Below are 24,123 nucleotides of genomic sequence, written 5' to 3' on the forward strand. Positions count from 1 at the left end.
GCTTCACAGCAGAATTCTATAGGAAATTCAAAGAACCCTTGATGCCCTACATGACCCGCCTATTCAACGACATCATAAAAGGGGGCCCTATCCCCAAAACCTGGACCCACTCCAAAATAGTCTCCATCCCAAAACCACTAAAAGACAGCCTCAAAGTAGAATCATACCGCCCAATCTCATTAATAAACCAAGACTACAAGATATTCACATCAATCTTGGCCAACCGCCTAAAAATCTTCCTACACAAGTTAATAGCCCCAGACCAGACTGGCTTTGTCCCTGGCCGCAATATAACAGACCCCATCAGGAAACTACTGAACCTGATCGAACACAGCAAGGCAACGAAACTCCCATTGACAATTATGTCCCTAGACATCCTCAAAGCCTTTGATTGCTTAGAGTGGAAATACATATTAGCAGTACTAACTAACATGAAATTTGGCCCCAACTTCCTACAAATCCTCAAACAAATATACTCCCAAGCCTCAGCAAAATGCAGAATTAACAATATGGATTCTAATACTATAGCTATCCAAAGAGGCACGAAACAAGGATGCCCACTGTCTCCCTTCTTATTTATCCTGGCTCTGGAACCCTTAGCAATCCGCATCCGAGCAGCCACAGACATCAAGGGAGTGGAAATAAAAGGCAGAACCTATAAATTAGGGCTCTTTGCAGATGACCTAATGGTGACAACACCAGACCCCATAAGCACAGCAACCTCCCTAATCAGAGAACTCAACAAATTTGCAATGGTGTCGGGCCTACAGGTAAATTTTACAAAGTCAGAAGCTATGTGCTTCAACACCCCTCCTCACACCCAAAAAGAGCTCACGAAGGTCACCAAAATAAAACTCTGCCACACCAAGTTCAGATACCTAGGGGTACAAATAACCAGAAACCTCAACAAATTGTACCTCCACAACTACAAGCCCCTGTGGCGGCAAATTAACAAAGACCTAAAGAGATGGAATAACACGAATTTCACTCTCTCAGACAAAATAGCCATGATCAAAATGATCACACTCCCAAAACTAACCTACCTATTCCAAACCCTCCCAATCTGGATCCCCTCAACCCAACTCCGCAGTTGGCAGAGAAAACTACACTCTTTCATCTTCTCACATAAAAAACCAAGAATAAGCCCCAAATACCTGCACCTCCCCACCTCAGAAGGAGGATGGAGAATCCCCAACATAGAAGCATATTACATTGCCAACCAAATACGTCATATAATTCCATACATACTAGAAGATGAGACAAAACAATGGGTACACCTAGAGAGGGACACAATTGAAAATACCTGCACCACAACGTACCCACTCCTCCCAAACAAACCAAAGAAAATTCCCACAACACTTAACAGGTACACACAGACCATGCTCAAAGCATGGAAAACACAAATAGGCAAACTATCCCCAACCCCATCCCCACTAATCCCCCTGGCGTACCACCCATTATTCCACCATGCAGCACAAAACCTCCAGATAAAAGCCTGGCGAACCAAAGGCTTATATCGCCTAATAGACTTTTATAAAAATAACAAACCCTTGTCAACACAAGAAATACAAGACAAACTAGAAGACACCCAAATGCCCTGGTTAACACAACACCAACTACATGCCCTCTTAAACAACCCAACAGTAAAATCAGCAGCAACTAGGCCCCTGACAACCTTTGAAAACCTCCTCCTAACAACAAAGGGAAATGGTAAAGGGACGGTATCCGCAATATACAAAATACTACTCCAAAATCCCGCAAATCCCCTAGACGCAATCAAAAAACAATGGGAGAATGACATAGGCTATGAGATTAACCCCACTCAATGGACCAGAATGTGGTCTAAACCCCCCTTTAAATCCATATCAACGAAAAGAAAAGAACTCACACTGAAACTCACCTACAGGTGGTACCTAACACCAAGGAAACTAGCGCTAATACACCCAGGAACCTCACCAAAATGCTGGAGAGGGTGCACCTCCACAGGCACATACCTCCACATGTGGTGGGAGTGTCCCAAAATCCAACTATTCTGGACAACAGCCATGCAAGAAATATGTAAAATAACAAAGCAAGTATTAGACTTCACCCCAGAATTGGCCCTACTTAACATCTTCCAAGACAACAATGCCCATTTACTCCACAAAGAACTCATAACCCACCTACTTTCAGCAGCCAGAAACACCATAACCAGACACTGGAGAGACCTGTCAGGAGTAAGCATGGACCAATGGTACCAAATAGTATGGGAAACAGCCCTACTAGAAAAATTAACTAACAAACTGAAACTGACACGGGGACAAACAGAAGAAGACACCTTCACCCCGGTATGGCTCCCCTTTATCATATACACAGTCCAACAGGACAATGACAATAATCCACCAACAGCATACAAATCAATATGGCTAACTTGATCCAAAACACCCACCCACCTCACTCACACACGAAAATAAAGATCACCACAACCAATCACAAACAAACAATCACATCCTAGGTAAAGGTAAAGGTACCCCTGCCCGTACGGGCCAGTCTTGACAGACTCTGGGGTTGTGCGCCCATCTCACTTAAGAGGCCAGGGGCCAGCGCTGTCCGGAGACACTTCCGGGTCACGTGGCCAGCATGACATCGCTGCTCTGGCGAGCCAGAGCCGCACACGGAAACGCCGTTTACCTTCCCGCTGGTAAGCGGTCCCTATTTATCTACTTGCACCCGGAGGTGCTTTCGAACTGCTAGGTTGGCAGGCGCTGGGACCGAGCAGCGGGAGCGCACCCCGCCGCAGGGATTCGAACTGCCGACCTTTCGATTGGCAAGTCCTAGGCGCTGAGGCTTTAACCCACAGCGCCACCTGCGTCCCAATCACATCCTAGGCCAACCCCAACCTCTCTCACCACCAAAGGAACACAAGTGAACAACACAAGCACGCTGACACCAAACTACATACATTAAGCATAATAGAAACACCGCTACCCCACCCCACCCCCATCCATCTCCCCTCCTTCCACCCTCCTTTCTTCTTTTTTTTTTCTTTTCTTTTTTCTTCTCCCCCTAATGCCTCAACAAATGAAATGGATTTGTAAAAATGTTACACGGGAAAAAAAAAATACGAGGCATTACACTTACACTGTAAAACAAGAAAACCCTTAATAAAATATATTAAAAAAATAAAAATAAATGTAATACATTTACATTAAATAAATATATTTTGTTGATAAAAAAAAAAAGAAAGGCGAAAACTTCTCCACTTAGAGCTTCTGGATCAGCAAATCCATCCTAAAATAGGAAGGCTGAGTCACCATACCTCCACAGCAAATATCTGAACTCACCATAGCTTGAGGAAACCTGAGGTATGGAACTCCTTGCTACAATGCAAGCACTGTGGCAAAGTATTTAGCAATTTCCAAAAATGGATTAGATATCTGTAGGAAATGACAGCACTTGCCTGCTGGTTATGCTAAACTCTGCTTCCATGTACCACCATTTTGTGACTAGCGGGCCTCAGTAATTCTCAGACTTCTTATGTTCGCCCTGGGGGTAGAAAGTTCAAGAACCCCCTGCTGTACTTGGGTATGGAATGGCTTGGTTTGGCTCAACTGTTTTAAGCTATATGCAGAGTTGAAAATAGTATTTAGGTCTTTTCCAACATTTCTGTTTTGTGAAATAGTAGGGCACAAAACCAAAGTTCAGGGTGAAATGAAATGCTTCGAAGGTCATGGTTTTTACTAGAGTGTTAACTTTATAGTGCAGCTCTTTTCACTCAGGCTAACATTTGCTTCTGAAGAAGAATTCATAGGACCGTTTCCATCTAATTAGGATCAGATGTGTATCAGCTTCTGGTCTGTTTACTTCTGCGTCATAATTACAATTGCATGTTCAACTCTAACATGCCTCCTATCCTGCCGTGCCATTAACTATTCCTCATTTTCAGCAGTAGGCCTTTTTGAAATGAGTTGGTGATGTTGGTTTTCTTTTTAAATAATATTATTATTATTTACGGCAGCTGGCTGCTGTGGGTAAACGTCATGTCGGGAGAATCTCCCTCTTGCTGTGTAAAAGTGTAACTAAATTCCCTGACCAGGAATACTGTGAAGCAAAGTTTTCCAAATCTCCCTTGGAAATGGAAATCTCTGCCTCTTGATGAAATGATGCTAGTAATGACTCTGGTGTCATCGGTGCTGCTCTGTTTTGATTTTTGATTCCCTTTTGGAACATTTAGGGGAACAGGAGAGAGGTTCCTTCTCATTTGACCATTTAACAATGTCTTTTGTTAGAATTGGCTTGGATTCTTTTAAGAGTATTTAACTTTGATATGTGTGCATGCCTTCACTTTTAGAGTAGAGCACTTTCACATGCAGAATTAGATTACAGAGTATGAGCTTTGAATGTTATCCTCCTATTATTTGCACAGTAAAATAGGGGACCCTCCTGTGCAGGTTTGGGGCAAATTTGGGAAGCCCAGTATTGTGCCCTGTTGAAAACTGGTGGGGCCATCACAATTCAGATTCAAATGAAATGCAAGTGGAAAATGGGAGTTAAAGGTGCATGTAAGAAGATTAATCTAGATAACTAAAGCAGTGAGACAAACCATAGATTACAAGGCATACTCACTAATGCACTATATTTTATGCCATGCAGTAGGCTCTGGTCCACATTTATGCCAAATATCAGCTGGTGAATCCATGCCAGAGAATTCTTATGCTGAAATAACAGTTTTCCTCTGAGTAAATGCAGGGTGCCTTTTTGCTTGCCACTTCCAACAGCTACAACCTCTTGTCTTCCTCCACAAGCTTTCAATTAAATCCTATATATGTTTGCCCTACTGTATCCAATGGGGCCCCATTTCTTTGCCAGCAAACTACAAGTGGTGGATATAGTATGTTTCCCTTACAAAACGATTTACTTTCCCCATTCTCACTTTCCTTTTAGCAACACTGTCGCTGTAGCTATAAGCAACTGTTTTTGCCTGTTTCCCCTATCCAGGTTAACTTGTGTCAAGACTAGGGGGTTCATCTTGAGTCTTGTTTTACTACCAGGTCTGAGTCCTGGAATATGTGGGGAGTGAGCATGTACAGAGTGCTTTTCTTTCTCCACTGTACAACTGTAGTCTCCTATCTCAATGCATATTTTAAATTCAAAGCAGGGTACCTGGGTTGGTGTTTAGCCCTGGGAGTTTGGTATAAATGCTCTGGCCCATGATGCACACACGCACGCGCGCGCACACGCACACACACACACACACACACACACACACACACAATCTGCTCCTGGTTTTCCCTCTCTACTTCCCTCATTTTGGTTGCCCAGCTCCAAAAACCAAGATCTATTTTCCCCACCCCCTCTTTAAAGGCACCTTTCAGTGCTTCAAAAATATGAACATTTTATCTAGTTCATAAACCAAGGGTATGGGTAGAAGGCTCAGGTCTTGCTCCAACTTGTCCTCCCCGCCATCTCTCACTCTTGCAAACTTCAGCTGACTCTTCTCAGCCTCTGTGCCTTGGGAGAGGCAAAGAGAAGTAGCCAATAGTAAAAGCATCTAATTTGCACTTAACACCTGGGCTTTGCGAAGGACCATTAACCACTTCATTTAAAGGGTTATGTTTTAAGCGAGTCTCTTTGCTCGCCTCAGTGAGAATTTATATATTTACAAGTTCATTAATTGTTATGTTTAACATCACCCATATGCTAAAGAATATCAATAGGAAAGGAATTATCCAACTTTGCAGAGTGTTAATTTTCACCCAAAAGGGAGCTTATTATGAAGTAGAATTCACACAGGCATTTTGTTTTTATTTAAAAGTGAAAGCAAAGCGCACAGCCTTGGCTAAGTCTGGTTAATAGTCTCTGTCCTTTGTCTGTGGTTCTGTATTGGCTTAGATCCTAACTAGTTACCCATGATCAGAAGGGCTATTTTCATTTACAGGGGGAACTGGAATCCAGTGGAGATCTGCTCCTCCCTGCTGCCCTGCCCCTCATGCTGCTCCAAGGGTCCACTTACCCATAGGCGCTGCAGGGAGAAGGGGAGAGAAGCAAAAACTTCCACTGGAAGCAGCATCCTGTTAGTGGAACTTTGCCCACAGACACTTGCAGCAGCAGAACCTTAGTTATGATGTGACCCACAGTGTGTTAGGGCTAATGTCTTTTGGCAGCACTGTGAAAAGAAACCAATTCTAATTGCAACTTTAGTATTTGAATTTCCAGTTTGACACTCCCACTTAGAATTGAATAGTCCAGGGGAGTTCCATGGCATTTGGACACAATTATGTGGGGCTACAAAAGCTATTCAAAGTGTGTGGAGTCATTTTAATAAAGGAAATTTGTGCAACCTGTCTGATTTTTACCAGGAATACAGAACATATTTGTGCCTACATTGGCAATTTGGTGATTTTATTTCCACCAGCAATATGCCGACTTCTATACAAAAATTGCAGTTCTTGCAGTTCCTACTTCATGGAAAAGGCGAGCAAAAAGTTTCCCTTCCCCCCTTTCCAGACTCATCTCCTCCTGCTGTATACTTATAAAATGTTTGGCATCGAGCCCCAACTCGGAACCCTTTAATGCTGGATAGCACAGCAAGGGAAGCCTTGGGCAGGGCAGGAGGAAGACAGAAAATGACATTTTAATTTCTTCCCCATCACCACATACACCTCTGTTAGTCCTGCTGTGCTCCCCATCCTGCTATGGAGGTTCTTATTCCAGGGTGGTTGGAGTCTTGAACAAGAGTACAACTCTTAAACAGCATTCAGACAGCACTTTACTCTGTTTTCCTGGTGTTTCCTTCCCTCATCATTTACATGCTCGTTCACACTTCTGGAAATCTAGCATAAGTTTAGCACTCATTTCTGCGTTAATTGCTTTCAGGGGAAAAAAAATTTCCAATCCCGTTAACCCTGGTAAACGCAGGAGTTTTGTGCTGTAATTTTCCTGTAGTTTGCATGGATCACGCTGTGTGACAAAATTTGGGTGGAATTCCAGCATACAGTTCTTTTCCTCCGTTATCATGGGCGAATGACAGGGGAACAGAAACATTCATGTCCGCTATTGTATCACACCACATGCACAGTGTGAATGAAATTTAGCAGGACATAGTGTTATATTGATCAAAAAGCCACGATTCCATAATGATACAGTAAAAGGAATACAGTGTAAAAGGAACTTTAGAAACAGGTGCATTATAATATAGTGCTAGCATTATAACCAGGATGACTAACACACTGGTTTTGAAGAATTTGAAATTGTTAGGGGACGGTGATTCTGCAGTGAATTAACTCTTATTCTTTCCTTACCCTCACAGGTTGGTGGTTTGTAAGTACCTCGGAAGAGCAGGGCTGGGTCCCTGCCACTTACCTGGAATCCCAAAGTGGAATTAGAGATGATTCTGAAATTAACATGTCCAAAGGAGGGGAAGGTAAGAAACAGCTGTAATTGATCTGGGTGAGGAATTATAATTAAAAAAAACCCCTTTACCCTATAGGAATAAGCATAGCTATCTCAAAGACCAGCACAAAGGCTAGTAGGTTACCTATTGACATTTATTTATGCCATTTGAGGGGAAGAATAAAGCCTTCCTAGGCTACCTTGATCTGGTAGGAAAAGAGGCTATAGAATTATTTGATTATTTATTTATACCCCGCCCATATGGCTGGGTTTCTGCAGCCACTCTGGACGGCTTACAACATATCATAGAAGTAACACTTGTATGGGTTGTGGCATCATTCTAAAGCATAATAAAATATTTTTTTAAAATGCTGATTCTTTTGTGTTTCTAATGATGCTGGGTTTCTAGAAATTGTGGTCTAGACACGTGTGGTTTGTATACAATAATGCACCCATGTTCTTCCATAAGAGATTTAACACAGCTATTTGAGTTGTTTTTTTCAGCTTATCTTGAATCTTTCATAGACCACAGTGGGGGAGAGTTTATATAATCTATGAAATTGTTTTCATAATATATATTTTTCCTGATGTATGCGAATAGTATATTATATAGTTGATATTATTCTGGTTTTGTCCCAGTTTGCAAGTCTTTTTGTCTAAGATGCTATCAGAATCTGCGTACAGCTAAAGGTGTTGCCATTAACTGCCCTATTTTGTTTAGTGCTGACCAAGTCTATCCTCTCCCATCATAGTATTTGTTCCCTTTTTAGTGTTAACTTTTTGTCATATTCCATTATATGTACATCTTTATCCAACTCATAAATAACTGCACAGAGGATGCTGTCCCAAAACAGAGTTGTGCATGACATTAAGACTCCTTTTAGCCTTCGTGCAGAGGAATGGTAGAGTGTAGGTTGCATCAGAGGAAAAGTTCATATCCACAAATGGGAGATACAGTTGGGGTGCACTTGTAGCATCTTTACTCAGGACAGACATGGGAAACCCATTTCACTACTGATGTAGTGATATCTGTTATCATTGGCTATGCTAGCTGGGGCTGATGGGAGCAAGCCAATGGTGTAATTACCGTATTTTTTGCTCTATAAGACGCACCAGACCACAAGACGCACATAGTTTTTGGAGGAGGAAAACAAGAAAAAAAATATTCTGAATCTCAGAAGCCAGAACAGCAAGAGGGATAGCTGCGCAATGAAAGCAGCAATCCCTCTTGCTGTTCTGGGTCTGGGATAGCTGCACAGCCTGCATTCTCTCCATAAGATGCACACACACTTCCCCTTTTTAGGAGGGAAAAAGTGAGTCTTATAGAGCAAAAAATACGGTAATTGGTGTACATCGGATTGTAGAGGCCTCTTTAAAGGTTCCATCCTGCATGGTACAGATTTGGACCTCCCCTTTGCTCATACAGAGTCATCTAAGGAACAGGCTCCAACTTTGGCAAAGGCTCTGAATGTTCCTATGCCACAAAGATGTCATAAAAAAATGCTCCAAATGCCCTGCATTCTAAGCAAAAGTGCTATGATATTATTGATGTCTATTTCTTAAGACTTCCCAAAATTCTGGATACATACAACCCATTACTGTTATTATTTAGTATGATTTTATGTCCACTAAACGAAGAACCATGAGAAAGCCTGTTTGTGCCTGGGCCTCAGGTAGTTTCTTATTTTATCACTTCTTGTAAACTAATCCCAATGAATTATTACATTTCATCCTCGCTAACACAAGACTAGTCCTTATTGTTACCATGTTTTACGTTGAGTTTGGTTCCCACCCCACCCACTCACCCACCCATCACATTTTATTTTTCTTTCTTTCCTTTTTTATGTTCTCATCCATTTTCCAAAATAGTTTCTAAGAGACGCAAGGCACACCTGAGACGCCTGGACCGGCGATGGACACTGGGAGGGATGGTCAACAGGCAGCAGAGTCGAGGTGAATAACTTCTGGGACATGGTCCCTTGAAGGATGTACATGCTGGTGGCTGCTGCTGCTTCTCTTGCCATTCAACATTGCTACAGATTGCTGGCGGGTGTATTGCATTTTATTGGGTCTTGTCTTCTCTGCGGTAGAAACAAGACTGCTTGCAGCAAAATTAGTTGGCATTTAGGTGTGCTACCTGCTGAGCATGTTCAAATGGGAGCCAATAGCAAAATCAGCTCTGCAGACACTGTATGCTTTCACAAGCAACTCTTCACATCTTTTAATCTGTGCACCATTTCTGAAGGTCCTTAAGGTGACTGAAAAAGGGAAGGCAGGAAAAGGCCAATTTGATCAGTTTTTGCATTTGATGTAAATATGGCTCTTTCATTCTTGATTATTTTCTGTGCGTAGTTATTGTGACCATGGGGAGGGAAGGGAATGTACCTAAAACCTAAAGTAAGTAGGCTGAAAGTGTGAGCCAAGAAATTAAGTTCATAGTTGAGAATGGTTGTGCAAAGGAATGTTTTAGAAATCTGTTTAAAGAGTGTGTTGACTGTAGACCCTAATAGTGTCTTGAAGGTTGAGGATTAGGTTGGTGGATGAAGTTAAATCATGAAATTTAATTCTTCCTCCCCTCCATGCCATATCCCACCCTCACTCCTGCCCCCCACTGCAGAGCTCAGAATTGGTAGCCAACCCTCATCCATTGTAGCATAGTAGTAATCGTAATAATATTTATTAGTACCCTTCTCATCTGACTGGGTTGCCGCAGCCACTCTGGGCAGCTTCCAACAGAATGTAAAAATACAATGAAACATCAAATATTAAAAGCTTCCCATGAAGCGGGGGGGGGGGGGCGCAGAACCTGAGCACTGCAAATAATGCTACATGCTTCCTGTTGCAGACTATCAGAACAACAGTATACTTATACCAAATGATGCAGGAGGCTGTCACGGCATGTGTCAGTGGTTCTGCTGCATATAAATGCAATGGGACGATAACACCAAGCTGGGCATTTCATGCATGTGAAAGTAGTTGTGTACTCTTCATATGGTATAGCACACATGTAGGGGAACATACTGTTTCCTACACAGAAGAGAGATCCTTGTAATGATATTTGCCTTTCCTGACTCTAAGCCACTTCTTACTGGAAACGTTTACAAAAACTGTAAACCTTCCTGGGAACATCTGATGCTCCTGATTTACAGCCTGTTGCGAAGAACGCTGCCCTGTTCATTTGCCAGAGCTGGGCTTCACATAAAGAGAGGAGAGTGAGGCCTAGGGATGTGGTGAAATCTCCTTAATTCTTTCTGAGAATCGTGAAATTTGTAGGCCACTCCTTGAGTCTTACACTATCCCTTGGGAAGGTGGCCATCACAGAGACTGCACATTTTTCAGGCTTGAAGTTACTGATTTACTATCATTTGGAGCGCCAGTTGCCGTAAGAACTTCTCTGAACTGGTAGTAAACAAGGCTTCCCAAACCTGGTGCCTCCGGACATTTTGGCCTACCAAACTGATTGGAGTTGTAGTTTAAGACATTTGGAAGGCACCAGGTTGTGAGGGACTGTTAGTGGGGATTTGTCTTATGTGAAAATGCTCTAAAACTTAACATTATTAGATTATCTCAGTTCTTAGGCATGGAGTGACTTTGTCCTGACAGAGGTTATTTGAACAAAGGGGTTCAGAGGAGGCAAAGGGAGATGGCGTGAAAGAGACTGCTGACTGAAGGGAAAGTATTTTTATGGAGAATTCTTCTGTGGTTTGGAAGATTTTGAGCTATTGCATGTTGCTTAGGAGCCTTAATTAGATAATTCCCCAGACTGCATGCCTCTGCACCCAGTGTTTCAAAGTTGGATCAGGTCACACAGTGATGTCCCACAGCTGATGCACAGAGAGACACAAATTAAACGTTTGGGATAGCTTTCCCTGCCTCAGCTCTTAGGAACGTAATAAGGCATCCTATGCTGAGCAGACCATGTACCATCTACCTCAGTGTTGTCTACACTGACTGGCAGCAGCTTTCCAGGCTTTCAGGCAGGGTTCTATCCTAGCCTTACTAGGGATTTCAGGGATTGAACCTGGGATCTTCTGCATGCAATGCTGATGCCCTGTCACTGAGCTGTGGCCCTTCCTGTGTCACAGAAGGCGACTGAATAACTGGAAATTGTGTGACAGTTCTACTTGCATCTCACTTCAGTCTCAAGAAACTGAAAGGTGTATCTTGTACAGATATTATAATTATAGTGGTACCCCGGGTTACAGATGCTTCAGGTTACAGACTCCGCTAACCCAGAAATAGTACCTCGGGTTAAGAACTTTGCTTCAGGATGAGAACAGAAATTGTGCAGCGGCAGGAGGCCCCACTAGCTAAAGTGGTACCTCAGGTTAAGAATAGTTTCAGGTTAAAGAACGAACCTCCAGAACGAATTAAATTCTTAACCCGAGGTACCACTGTATTAGAATTTATATACTGCCCTATACCCGGAGGCCTCAGGGCAGTTCCCAAAACAAAATATAAAACCACAAAATATATAATCAAAACAAAAGCAACCCAATAACCCCTCCCCCCAAAAAAACCACATTTTAAAAGGGCATAGGATGTCAATCAAATCAACCAAAGGCCTGGTTAAAAAGGGAAGTTTCTGCCTGGCACGTAAAAGTGTATAATGAAGGCGGCAGGCAAACTTCCCTGGGGAGAGCATTCCACAGGTGGGGAGCCACCTCCGAGACCAGCTCTGTCAGCTCAGCCAGGGAGATTGCTGGGCAGCAAGGTGGGCGGTAAACATGCAGAATCCCTAATCTGTCCCAATTGCCCAGTAACATGAACAGACACTCTAGATTCCTGCCCCCCAACTGGACAGAGAGCCTGGAGAGAGAGAATCTCTATAGACCACAGTAACTCCTCCTCCCTCTCCCCAACCCTCAAGTCTGGCCTGATGCTGCACTGAGTACCCAGGTGGGCACAACTGGGTGAGATTTATTCCACCCTGTTCACCCCCTCAAGTTTCAGTGATACATGCCAGAGCATCCTCCTCATCCATAATCAGATCATGGATCAGATCAGAGAAGAGGGGAGAGAGTCATTTGCTTCCTTTCATGCAGTTCTAATCCACACTTCACAAGTAAGTACACAAAGCGGGAACATAACTGTCCTCTCATTTTTCATATGCAGATATCCAATAAAAATGCACACAAAAATATGTGTTAGAAGAAATGTGTACAAAACTGCATATGAACACTTGTGCAGTTTTTAAAAGTGAAAAAATAAATGAGAAAAGGAAAGAAACAGAAAACATCCATCCCTTGAGCTTGTAGATAACTACCGTATTTTTCGTCCCATAGGACGCTCCGTCCCACAGGACACACCTAGTTTTTTTGGGGGGAAATAAAGGAAATTCCCCCCCCTTTATTCCCCCCCAAACCAGGTTGGGGAACAGCGGGGTGGCGGCGCTGCGCCTCCCCGCTGTCCCCCGAGCTTGTGGGGCTGGCCGATGTCTGCCCGAAGCGCGGGGCGCTCTGCTTCAGCTCGCCCCGCGCTCCGTGCAGCAGGCTGCTATCCGCAGCCTAGGGAGCCCTGCGGGAACTCCCGCAGGGCTCCCCAGGCTGCGGATGTCTGCCCGGCGCGAGGGGCACTCTGCTTCAGGGCGCCCTGCGCGCCGGGCGGCAGGCTGCTATCCCGCAGGGAACTCCCACGGGCTCCCCAGGCTTGCTGATAGCTTCCTGAAGCCTGGAGAGCGAGAGGGGTCAGTGCGCAAAGCCTGTATTCGCCCCATAGGATGCGCACATAGGATGCGCCTGTATTTTCAGCGAAAGCCTGTATTCGCCCCATAGGATGCGCACATAGGATGCGCCTGTATTTTCAGCGAAAGCCTGTATTCGCCCCATAGGATGCGCACAGATTTCCCCAGATTTTTTGGAGGGGGAAAAGTGCGTCCTATAGGGCGAAAAATACGGTATTTTCATTTGCCATTCAGTTCAGATATGTGGAAACACAACCAAGTTTTCAACCAAGTTTTACTCTAGAGTAGAACCATTGAAATAAATGAACATGACTATGTTTTGCCAATTAATTTCAGCGCCATCTGGAGGTAGTAGTAATCTTGTAGGTTTCAAAGGTATTATACAGCGGTAGTGTGTCAGAGTAAGTAATCCATAGGTGACATAGTTGTGCGTGTTTGTGGCTTCTGCTAACAACCAGAGACCTTTCTAACACAAAGGATGGTTGGACTTTAACATTAATTGAAGTGAGGAAACTGACCTCGCTTGCAGTGGTTTGTGCACTGTCTTGAAATAGCTTTATTTTCCACAGCTTCTTCTAAAAAAGATGATTAACCTAGAAATATAGTATGCAATGTTTAAAAACAGGGGCAAGAAATATCACATGGGAGAGAATATTGATTGTGATAGTCCACTAACTTATTTCATTTGAAAGAAGTGGTCTCTTTTGCCTTCACACCAAAATATCAAACAAGAAATGGCTCACAAACTTAAGAGACCACATATTGTCCACTTTAGGTTTTTCTGAAAACTGAATTGTATACTATCTTACTTGGACCCCTTTTAAACCCTCCTTGGTCAGCTGGATACAACACTAGTCATTCTTCTGAATGATAACATTTCATTGCTGTTTCCCATAAATGCCGACTTGCATACATTTGATATTGTAATTTTTTCTACGGTTAGCCTCAGCTGAAGACTGCCGCAAATTGCTTTTGGGGTTACAAGCGGACCCATGCTCAAAGGAGTGCCAGCTTAATTTATAAACTGTGTGTGTGTGCATTTGTGTGTGTGTGTTTGTGGTCTCCCTTTTTCCACCACTGTAAGGAAACCAAATGAGTGTAATTTGGGAAATGCTATAATATTTTGCTGTGAAAGCACTCTGCAAAGGGAAACTTTAATGATAGCTTCCTGTTGCAGCACAGAAGGCTTAAAAATAGCACAGCAAAACAAATCTATAACCAGGGCTCTAATATCTGTCGGAGTTTAATCTGACAACACTCTTTTCCCCCTTCGTTCTTCTTCTGCCTTACTTTTCTCATCCTAAGTGAACAAATAAAATATTTCAGAAAGACCAATGTTCACCTTTGGATGGCTTTACACCCCCCCCCAAAAACCCCAGCAACAAATAATAGCATCCCTTTTGAAAGTAGAGTCTGTAATGGGCAAAGCTTCAGCTGCTTGACATTTGCAAATTTGGCTTCAAAACTGAGCCTTATTAGAAGTGTCTGAATCTTTTGCAGAACCTGTAAATGCAGCAGTCCCCCTTTGACATTTGTCAGCTGGGTGTGTTCATTACATAGAATTAAACATCATAACTTGAGCATTTCCTGGGTGAAAGAGATGCACGGATTGTGTTTCATACATTCCAGGGACAGGAAGCACAAGGCATTAATACTTCTACTGTTTCTTCATTGGTGGTGTTTCCAAAGTTTTCATTCATTTTATGCAATGCTTACACTCTCATTTGCCTCAATAAAAGCAGAGGTGCTATTTCTTGGAACTGTTGCAGCAGGAGCCTTTTAAAAAAAGAAGAAAGGAAGAAGCTTTAATGTGCAAGATGCACAAAGCAGAGCTTTGATTGCGTAGTGATGTCACCCCCTTTATGACTCTTAAATCATAAATATGTGGGTTTAGATGTTAGTTTATTGTCTCATTATAATAGTCACAGTGGGATACTTTTTCAGCATGTTTTAGCTATGAGGGGGTGTAGCTGAGGTTTCTGAAGTCACTTGCTAGCCTGTGCTTTATTGCATTATCTAAAGTCAAGTGCAAATCTCATTGAAATCCTTTGCCTAGCAGTTTAATATTTTCACCTCCAAAGCCTTAAAATAATATGGCTGTTAACGAGTCCCCTTAGGTGGGCTCTGAGCAGTTGAAGACCTATGAGAAAGATAAGGAATTGTTGCATGATTCTGAAACTGAGTTAACAAACAGAAAGATATGGCTGCATACTGTTTTCCCAGCAACTCAAAGTTAGGCCCATACCATAGTATGGTGGTAGCTGCTTGCACATGGATTTGGCAGGCACCATTCCATGGTGCAGCTGCCATAACAGTGCAGGAAATGATAGGGCAAAGTACCTGCACAGATCAGTTTCATCCACAGACACTGCACTACTATAACATATATGGGCTTAAAATATAGACCTTTTCTAATGGCATATTTACACTTTCAACCAATAAAACACTTTTAACTGTCACGGCTTCTTCTAAAATACATGTGAGTGGGCACCTAGACACTCTCTGGGTGACCTGCCAAGCCCCAGAGGGCCCCATCCACTTTTGCGGCTGATCAGCCATTCACCTTTCCTGCAGTCTCAAGGTGATCAAGGGGACAGGGTTAAAGAGAGGTGTGTGTTTGTGTTTAAGAGTGAGATGAAGTAAAGGCAGTGCTGTTTTCCTAGAAAAAGGTGCTGGAACTTGCCACGAACACCTCCCTTGTTCTTAGAATGGCAATGGGACCCATCTGAGTTCTGGCTGAAAAAAAGCCCTGAGTAAGGCAAAGCTGGTTCTGCGCACCCCAGGGTCTGGTCCTTTCCTCTGCCACCTATTGCCCTTGTGGTTAAAAAGCTTTTCCCCCACTGCACTGAAGAATCTTAGGAAATTTAGTTTAATTAGGGTGTGACAATGATCTTAGACAATTTCTATCCCCCTGCCGTTAGCACAAAAGAGGGCATAACTACACCAGTTCAGCTCTGTGGTTCAGCTATCCCTTAAAAGTCTGAGTTCTTGGTGATGACTGCGTCTCCCCACAAAGGAATGCAATTTATCCTATTGTGTGATGTAGTTTGTTTGCTTTTTGTTTTTGATGGCTCAGCATATCCTAAGTGTGATAAAGAGTCCAAAAGCAGTACTGTAATCCTAATGAAACAAGGCTGTGGTTTTGTTGGAGTGTGTTGCAGTCGTGTCCCTTGCCAACATCTCCAGAAAACAAAAAATGAAGTATGGATCTCTCTGCAGAGGCTTTCAAGTTTTCTCAGTTCCAGTTGAGCCACAAGCTAATGCAGATAACAGCATATTCAGATTGAATGTCATCAACATCCGGAGCAGGGAGCAAAAATGGCCCTGTTGAATTGCTGTTTATCTCCTCTGCCCGCCTTCTTAAATGTGTGTGTAAAACTTCATAGCTGGCCAATAAGATTTTCAGAACTCCTCAAGCTATATCCAGTCCTTACGTTGAACTGTTGATGCCACACTATAATTCAGACCTACTGCTGTGCAAGTTAGGGAGGAATTTCAACCATTCAGTTGTACAATTGGAAATCAATTATTTATGTGTCACTGTGTTTCCACACAGACTGCTGTTGATGCAACTGAGTTCCAACCCAGATAGTTACCATAATGTGTGAACTGGCCTGGGATCTAGGGAATTCTGGCAAACAACCTTATCTTACATTATATTCTGGACACCAGCCTTCAGTTAACTGATAAGGTGGGATCAGTCTGCACCAGATAGCAGGGAGCCTTTTTCTTTCTGTTTAAAAGTACTGCTCTTACCTTTTGCTGTTGTCTCCACCCCTTCTATCTGTATTGACTTCCTGGGGATCTGAAACTCTGCCTACATCTAGGATCCTTTCTCCCCTCCCCTCTATTTCTGCAATTCCACGTGTATAGTGAGGTTGACAGCATAAATGGCTATCTTATCTGCCAATAAAATCCTTGCATTTGCATGAGAAGCATTTTCACCACTATCTTGGTTAAAGTGGTATGTCTGTGATGAGAATCCTGGACTAATATACTGCAGTCAATATATTGCTTTGGATAAACTCCCCTTGCTCCTGAACATCAAATAGCAGGATATGGGTATCCAGACTCCCATGTGGGGTTGGGTTGGGAGATTTCAACAGAATGGCACAAGCAACTACCCAATGATAAGCAATGCAACCCCATCTCTTCCATTTTGTGAACAATTTAAACATTTACTTACTTATTTTGAAACAGAATATTTCTCTACTGTAATCCTCAAGCACAAGAGAGTTCATGCATTGTGGAGAATAGCAACAAGACTTCCTATCACCTCCCCAAACACACATAAAGAAATAGCACATCATTTTGTGATCATTTCCCCTCTCTTTAGTCTCTGGATTCTGTATGCTGCTCACATGATAGCTGTTTGTGGGGCTGCCGTTCAGATTAAAAAAAAACACCACCCTGCTATGTCTCAGTCTGGAAAATAAACAAATGAAAGATTATGAAACTGGTACTGGACAGGAGAGTAGTGTGAATGTTACACCAACTATAAAATTAGAAGAGGAGTTTACTTTAGTGTGGAAAAGTCATTGATTGGTGAGTCTTTTACATGATCTGTTATCCCAAGAGGTCTTCCAAATTCACTGAAATGTCAATTTGAAACTTTGCTTATGTAATTAGCTAGCATCTTAATGATGAGAGTCTCTGGGTACTTTGGAGGCATTTTCTTCTCCTGACTCTTGTTTTGGAAGGAGGTGGTTATGGCTTGAGTTGGGGAGCTTGTGGCCCTGCAGATGTTGTTGGACTACAACTCCCATCGCTGAGTGCTAGCTGGGGCTGATGAGAGTTGGGAGTCAAGTCACATCTGGAGTGCCACAGGTCCCCCAACTGTGACCTAGTGTAGAGTTGGGTAAAGTTCATACCAAGTGCACAGTTAGCTAAAATGCTTTGTGATTCCATGGCTTTGCAAAGATTTAATAACCTGTGGTAGGTGGATAAAACAGGACTTCTAGCACTGAATTAACGACGTTGATTTTTTAAGAAGATGCTTAAAAAGTGACACTTGCCTTTCTCTTGGGAGCTCTGAGGTTTGGAGTGGAGTTAGGGGAGGTACAATATGATCTAATCATGAAAAAAAAAATACTGGCAGCTTGGTGCTGCAAACTTGTATTATTTCTAGGAGTGTGAAGATGATAGGTCAGTCCATTCCTTCGAGCTGGAGTAGTATTGGTCCCCCTCCAGCTTCAGCATTCAGATTCCAGTAATGCAATGTTTAACATAACCATGTGTGTGCTAAATGGAGCCAGCTGGAGCAAGTTCCTCCAGTGATGCTTTGCTACTCTGGCAGAGAGCTTGATTTTTGTCAATACCATATGTAGGAGATGGGGGAGACCCCTCCTCAGGGACCCTGTCTCATTTGTTGGCATTGACGGCGCAGGGCGGTGGCGAGGAGCTGATACAGGCATGCTTAGCTAATAGGTACAGGGCCTCACAAGCAAGACTCCACCTCTGCAATGCTGCCACATTTTAATTGCTGTGAAATCATTTTGAATAGCAATCAGGAAAGAGCAACAGCTGGGGCCAGTTTTGATCTTAACTGATGTTGCCCTCTCTTTCTTTGCTAGAAGAGAAATATGTCACAATCCAGTCATACACCAGCCAGGGGAAGGATGAAATCGGGTTTGACAAAGGAGTCACTGTGGAGGTCATTCAGAAGAACCTCGAAGGATGGTGGTACATAAGGTAAAGGTTTAATTAAATCATTCTGGGGTTGGCAGGCCTTTTGCTTACTAGCCTTGTGAACACAGCATCTCACAAGTTGCTTGTATCTAAGAAAGGACCTCAGCATACTGAAAACAAAAATGCTGGTGAAGTTGTACAAAGCTACTTAAAATTATATTGAATATGTAGTTAAAATAATGAAGTGCAATATGTAGCAATGGGTGCAGGGAGGAAAAAGGCTTCTGGGGGAGATGTGTGTCCTTCAAATTGGGGAAAAAAATCCAAATCTTCTATTGTGGGTGGTTGTTCTCTTCCTTAATGATTGAGGTGAGCAGCTAGGGTCTCCCAGTTTGCAATCCTGTGGACATTTTCCTTTGAGTAAGACCCACTGAGCACTGTGGGACAAGTTGCATAGGATTAATGTCGGTAGGCGTGATGTTTGATAACTTTGGAAAGTTGTTACCGTTGTGTGCGCGCGTCACTGCAACACAAGTTATATGACAGCAACAGCTCAAATACTTATTAATATGTCTTGGTCAATGAATGACCTTGTTTTGCTTTTGTGTTTGTTTATTTGCAAAAATAGCTGATAGACTCTTTTAGAAGAAATGTTTTAGGGGAGTCATGAGGAAGTAGTGGTGTGTTAGGTCTCTGTGGCCTGTAAAGCAGGTATACCTTTAACTGCTGGGGGCAGGGGGGCAGGGAGCAGTCTAATTTTCTCTTCTGGTGCTCTTAAACAGCTAATTTCAAGCATAAACTGGGTTTTCTTTTTTAAAAAAAAACTGGCGCAGCTCCAGAAACATTAAATGCCACGTAAGCAGTATGTCTTTGCAGTGCTCAGCATAATAGACTCCTGTTGCTTGGTGATAGGAGAGGGATGAAAGATGCAATGTGTATAAAGCCATTCAAGTTTAACTGCAGCAGTCAGATAAATATTGGAAGCAAATCCTACTGAATTTAATGGGGCTCCCTTTCATGTAAGAGGGCAAAGGATTGTTGTAATTGAAAGAATGGTTGGACAAAGGTACAGGTTTCCTAAAGAAGATGTGGAATTCTGCTCCTTGTGTGGCTTTATAAACAACTGTCAAAGGGAGGGTACAAACCTGTGGATCCTGCCACATTATAAGGAGTTCTTTTGGGTAACTCTGGTGATCCCGCCCTGGGATACTGTGAACCTACCCCTTATTGCTCACTTCCTTTTGCATGTGGAACATATATTTTTCATAGGTTGTCATTTGCTTTGTAGTCTGGCCATCTTTAAAGCACTGGAGCTATGAATAATGGAACCACACAGAGTTCTATGTGTTCTATAAACATGTTCGCTGTTGCATCTTCCTGATTAACTCTCCCATCAATAACAAGTGAAAGCTGATAGAAGGGGAGAAGATTTCCAACGTGATGAGCAAGGAATAGCTGGCCCATTGTCAGCTCTGCATTCTTCCCTTTTTAAATCATTCATGGGACTTTAATCCAAAGCCAAGGGTTCAGGAGCAGAGTGCACAGTTCTTTGCAGAAGGAGGAACAATATCACAAACTCCCCCTGATGTTATTGCTGAACTCCCTTTTTGTTTTTAAAATATTTTTTCTTTTCACTGCCAGCCTTCCTTTTATCTTCAGGTCTGCAGGGGCCTAGAATCTCTTGCAGTCTTCAGTATTTTCATTGAAGAGGGAGACAAAAGCCTCTAATTTTTAGCAGTGTTTACATTTTGTGCAAATGGGGAAGGCATAAATGAAAGCAGGCTAGAGCCCCTGCCCCTGGCTCAGCTTCTCTGCCTCCTGGTGTTGACTGTTTGGGATTATTTTGTAGTTGGACGAAGGCACCTTGCATGCTGGAGACTCTTCTCATTCTGCACATGCAGAGAAAAGCTATCTTTGCTGATGCATGCTCACGGACATTCAGTCTAGGCTGAAGCCAAACTAGAAGGCCTTTAAAAATCCTAGGTAGTATTCATCCTTATGTAGCAGAGGAAGCTTGGGGATCATCTGGTCCCACCCCTACTGTGCACGGCAAGACTATCTCCGTTCTGCATGTTTAGATGGGATCCACTACAATGCTATGGTTAACAAACCTGATTTTCCTAGACAGTGGATAGCTGACCAGAAGCTGCAGACTTCATTGCCAATATATCTACCTAAGGCATGGCAGCCTTCCACGGAAGAGTCTGGTTTTTGGTCCACAATAACAAGAGTCCTTGCATATGAAACAGGGATTTCCTAATTTGCTTTCTTTTTCTCCTCTGTTATGAATCGAGTAGAAGGCCAGAATGAATGAAATATAAGATATAGTGCTTAGGCTGGTTCTGAACTGTGATTAAGAATGTCATGCTTGTAACAGCAGCATCAGAACAGCAGATGCAGTCCACTTGAAAAATGCCTCCACCTTAATCCATACGATGTAGGTGCATGTTAGTGCACATTCTTGGGCCCTCTGACTCTCAGGGGGCCCTAATAATGAAGGTGATGGGGAAATGCACTGAAAAGTGTATTAAATGATTAATGGAAAGATTTATAAACAACGCTGCAAGCAAATCAGAATAAATGCTCAATAAACCAAAGTGGGACTATTACAACTATCAGAACTTTTGCCACACAAAAAATGCTTGCAAGAATGCATAATCGTAATGACGTATGTGTCACAAGAATAAGATAAGCACTAATAATTAGGTAATAAGTTCCACGTTAAAGTCTTTAATGTTCACCTCCTTAAATAATAGTTTCCAAAATACATGGTTCTGTACTGATTCTTACTTCTCCCTCCCCTGCTTTTCCCTTCCTGGTTTCCTTCCCTCTGGAGTAATTCCAGTATTCTGGAGCTGGAAAGCAGATGTTAACAGGGAAGAAAACGCTCAGACAAATGGAGGCCTCTCTCCGCCCCCCTTTTCTCCCGCCCCCCAGTGTTGTTACAGTTTGGATGCTAACTTTTCATTCAGCATTTAAAAAACTTTTTTGGAATTAAAGTGTAGCCGCTTCTATATATTACCACCTTCTTGTTGCATTCCACTCTCCAGTGCATCCGAATGTTGTCCTCCCTCCCCTGCTCCATTTTCCTTTACAGTATTATGAATGTTGAGAAGGTTCACAAGTGGTTACTGTTCTAACCCTAAATTCTTAATTGAACTGTTGTCTTCCACAGCTATGGGAAACTGTGCAAGCAAATAGCCTGTCAGATAAATGTGCTTAATGCAGGGACACCAACTCATGGGGGATGAGAATCAGGGGGTGTCTGCTTCTCCTGTGCTGCTGTGCAAGGGAAGAAGGTTCAAAGCACATACACACACACACAGCTAGCGGTGGCAGGAGGAGGAGGAGGAGTGGCCTGCCATTGAAGCTGCGCTGCCGCTGTATTCAACTCTGCCTCTGGCTTCTCCTGATATCCCCCCCCCCCAATTGCCCTTGAAAGCTGGCACCTCTGGCTTAATGAAATGACTGCACCCTATTTAAAAGTGGGGGTTATAACTATTACTGTTATGGGGACAAAAAGCAAGAAACTGCTTCGGTGGATAAACCTTGATACTTGCTACAAGATTTTGTTTGGCTTTCATTTTTGCTGCAATTTTTTGATCACATAGAATGGAACAAGTTCCTGGGCCAGTCTTAGGGTTGTGCCATGCAAGGGAACTAGTACATCTATGAAATCTGAATGTAAGAGTATAAGCACATAAGAATAACCCTCCTGGATCAGGCCAGTGGCCCTTGTAGTCCAGCATGCTGTTCTCAAAGTGCCCAACTAGGTGCCCATGGGAAGCCCACAAGCAGGACCTAAGCGCAGTAGCATTCTTCTCTCCTGCAGTTTGCAGCAACTGGCGTTCAGAAACATACTGCATCCAACTGTGCAGGCACAGTGTAGACATCATGGCTCACAGCACTGATAAACTTATATCCTATGAATTTGCTGCTACCATTTGAAAATGTAATAAATATCTTTTTTTTAAAAATGAATTTGCTGCTACCCAATTTTGGCAAAGCCAGTGTCCTTTTTATCTTGCTCAGAACTCCTGTGCCTACTTGCATAGGCATATGAGAGTTAATCGTGGAACTTGTCCTTAGATGCAGCTAACTCCAAGCACGTCTCAATTTTTTGTGCTGAGCTAGGCTTCTACGTTGTGATTATACATATGTAAAGCTCCTAGGAGCAAGATTGTTTGGGGGTAGCTGGATCTTTTGTGCCTGGCCCCCAATCATCTGCCCCTATTGCTCCTTAAGTGCAATGCTATTTTAAACTAAGGTTACCAGACATCCCTGTTTCCTGGGGACAGTCTCCGGATTTACAAATCAGTCCCCATACAAAATCCATTGAAGTTGAAAAATGTCCCCAGATTCATTGAAAAAAATCTGGTAACCTTCTTTTAAACTGTTTGGCATCAAGGCCAGTACTCTGATTTGCTTATCTTTCTGCAAATCACATTTTTCTTCCTTTACAGCTGATGTGGGAAGATGCCCGCAGAGCTTCAGAATTAAATTTGAGCTGCTGCAGTGGCTCTACATGGCTGTGATCCAGTGAGGCTCAGGGGAGGAGCCTCAGCCATGGGGTGTGCCTACCTTGATGACAAGGGGGGGAGTGGTCAAAGAATCTTGTATTAATAATCACTGCAATAATCAAAGGCTTTGTTTTTCTCCCCTGCTGTGCTCTTTCAGACTCCCAGAGGGAGGGGAGAGAATTAAGAGTGCACTCATTTGACTAACCAATCACATTGCTGTCCTCCTCTCAGAGTTGTTGAGCAAGTAAAAGTCTGAGGCATTTGAAGAAAAGAATATCATGTTAAGCTTTGTTTCTTCCTGTAGGCAGTTTCTCACTTCCACAAGTTCTATTTTCTCTCAGCCCCTAGTCCTGAAACCTTGACCAGCGGCAGTGAAGTGATCCCATTGCTCACTGCTGCCACTGGAGGGCTGCGAGAGGACTGCCCATGACAGTTGTAGAGTGTGGTGGAAGTGGCTTTCCCATGCTGCTCCCATGCTCAGTTATCCAGAATGGAAGTGGCAAAACCTGGACTGCATGCCAGTAACAGCCTCCAGACTTTTTCTCCCATGTTTTTTGAGAAAGACATCTTTTGGATGTCTTCTGTGTTTGAGAGACCTGGAATTGTGAGTACTCTTTAACTAAAGTTGCTAGAGGGGTAAAAGGGGAAGGAAGAATATTGCAAAGGAGTAGGTTATATTTCTGCAACTAAGCCCATGACATTTGTAACTCCATCTGGTTTTAAGTCCTTGTGAGCCCTGATTCAAAGTAAACTTTATTATTGGGTTAGCTCTCCCAATGCTGGGGGTACTTCCAGATGGGCATCAGTGTTCCCTTTGCATGCTTTGCCCCCCTCTTTCAATGTCCACATGGAAATGTTGGCATAAAAGTGCTACCCCCCCCCCATTTTTCCCTTTCCAGGGAATATCCCCAAGTCTAAAAA

General features: G+C 43.0%; 1 protein-coding gene across 13 annotated transcripts in view; it reads left to right on the forward strand.

The window, feature by feature from the left end:
- The window catches only part of SH3PXD2A (SH3 and PX domains 2A), a 259,361-nt gene that overhangs the window by 217,032 nt on the left and 18,206 nt on the right, over positions 1-24,123 (forward strand). For 12 of the 13 annotated variants that reach the window (XM_079976076.1, XM_079976079.1, XM_079976071.1 and 9 more), the window contains 3 exons: positions 7,289-7,402; positions 9,241-9,324; positions 18,628-18,745. In XM_079976076.1, the coding sequence (XP_079832202.1) occupies positions 7,289-7,402; positions 9,241-9,324; positions 18,628-18,745 (316 nt within the window). The remainder of the gene's footprint in view (positions 1-7,288; positions 7,403-9,240; positions 9,325-18,627; positions 18,746-24,123) is intronic. The other variant, XM_079976072.1, reaches the window with a different exon arrangement.

The sequence above is a fragment of the Podarcis cretensis genome (assembly GCF_951804945.1).
Source record: "Podarcis cretensis genome assembly, chromosome: 5".
In the NCBI taxonomy this organism is placed as follows: domain Eukaryota; kingdom Metazoa; phylum Chordata; class Lepidosauria; order Squamata; family Lacertidae; genus Podarcis; species Podarcis cretensis.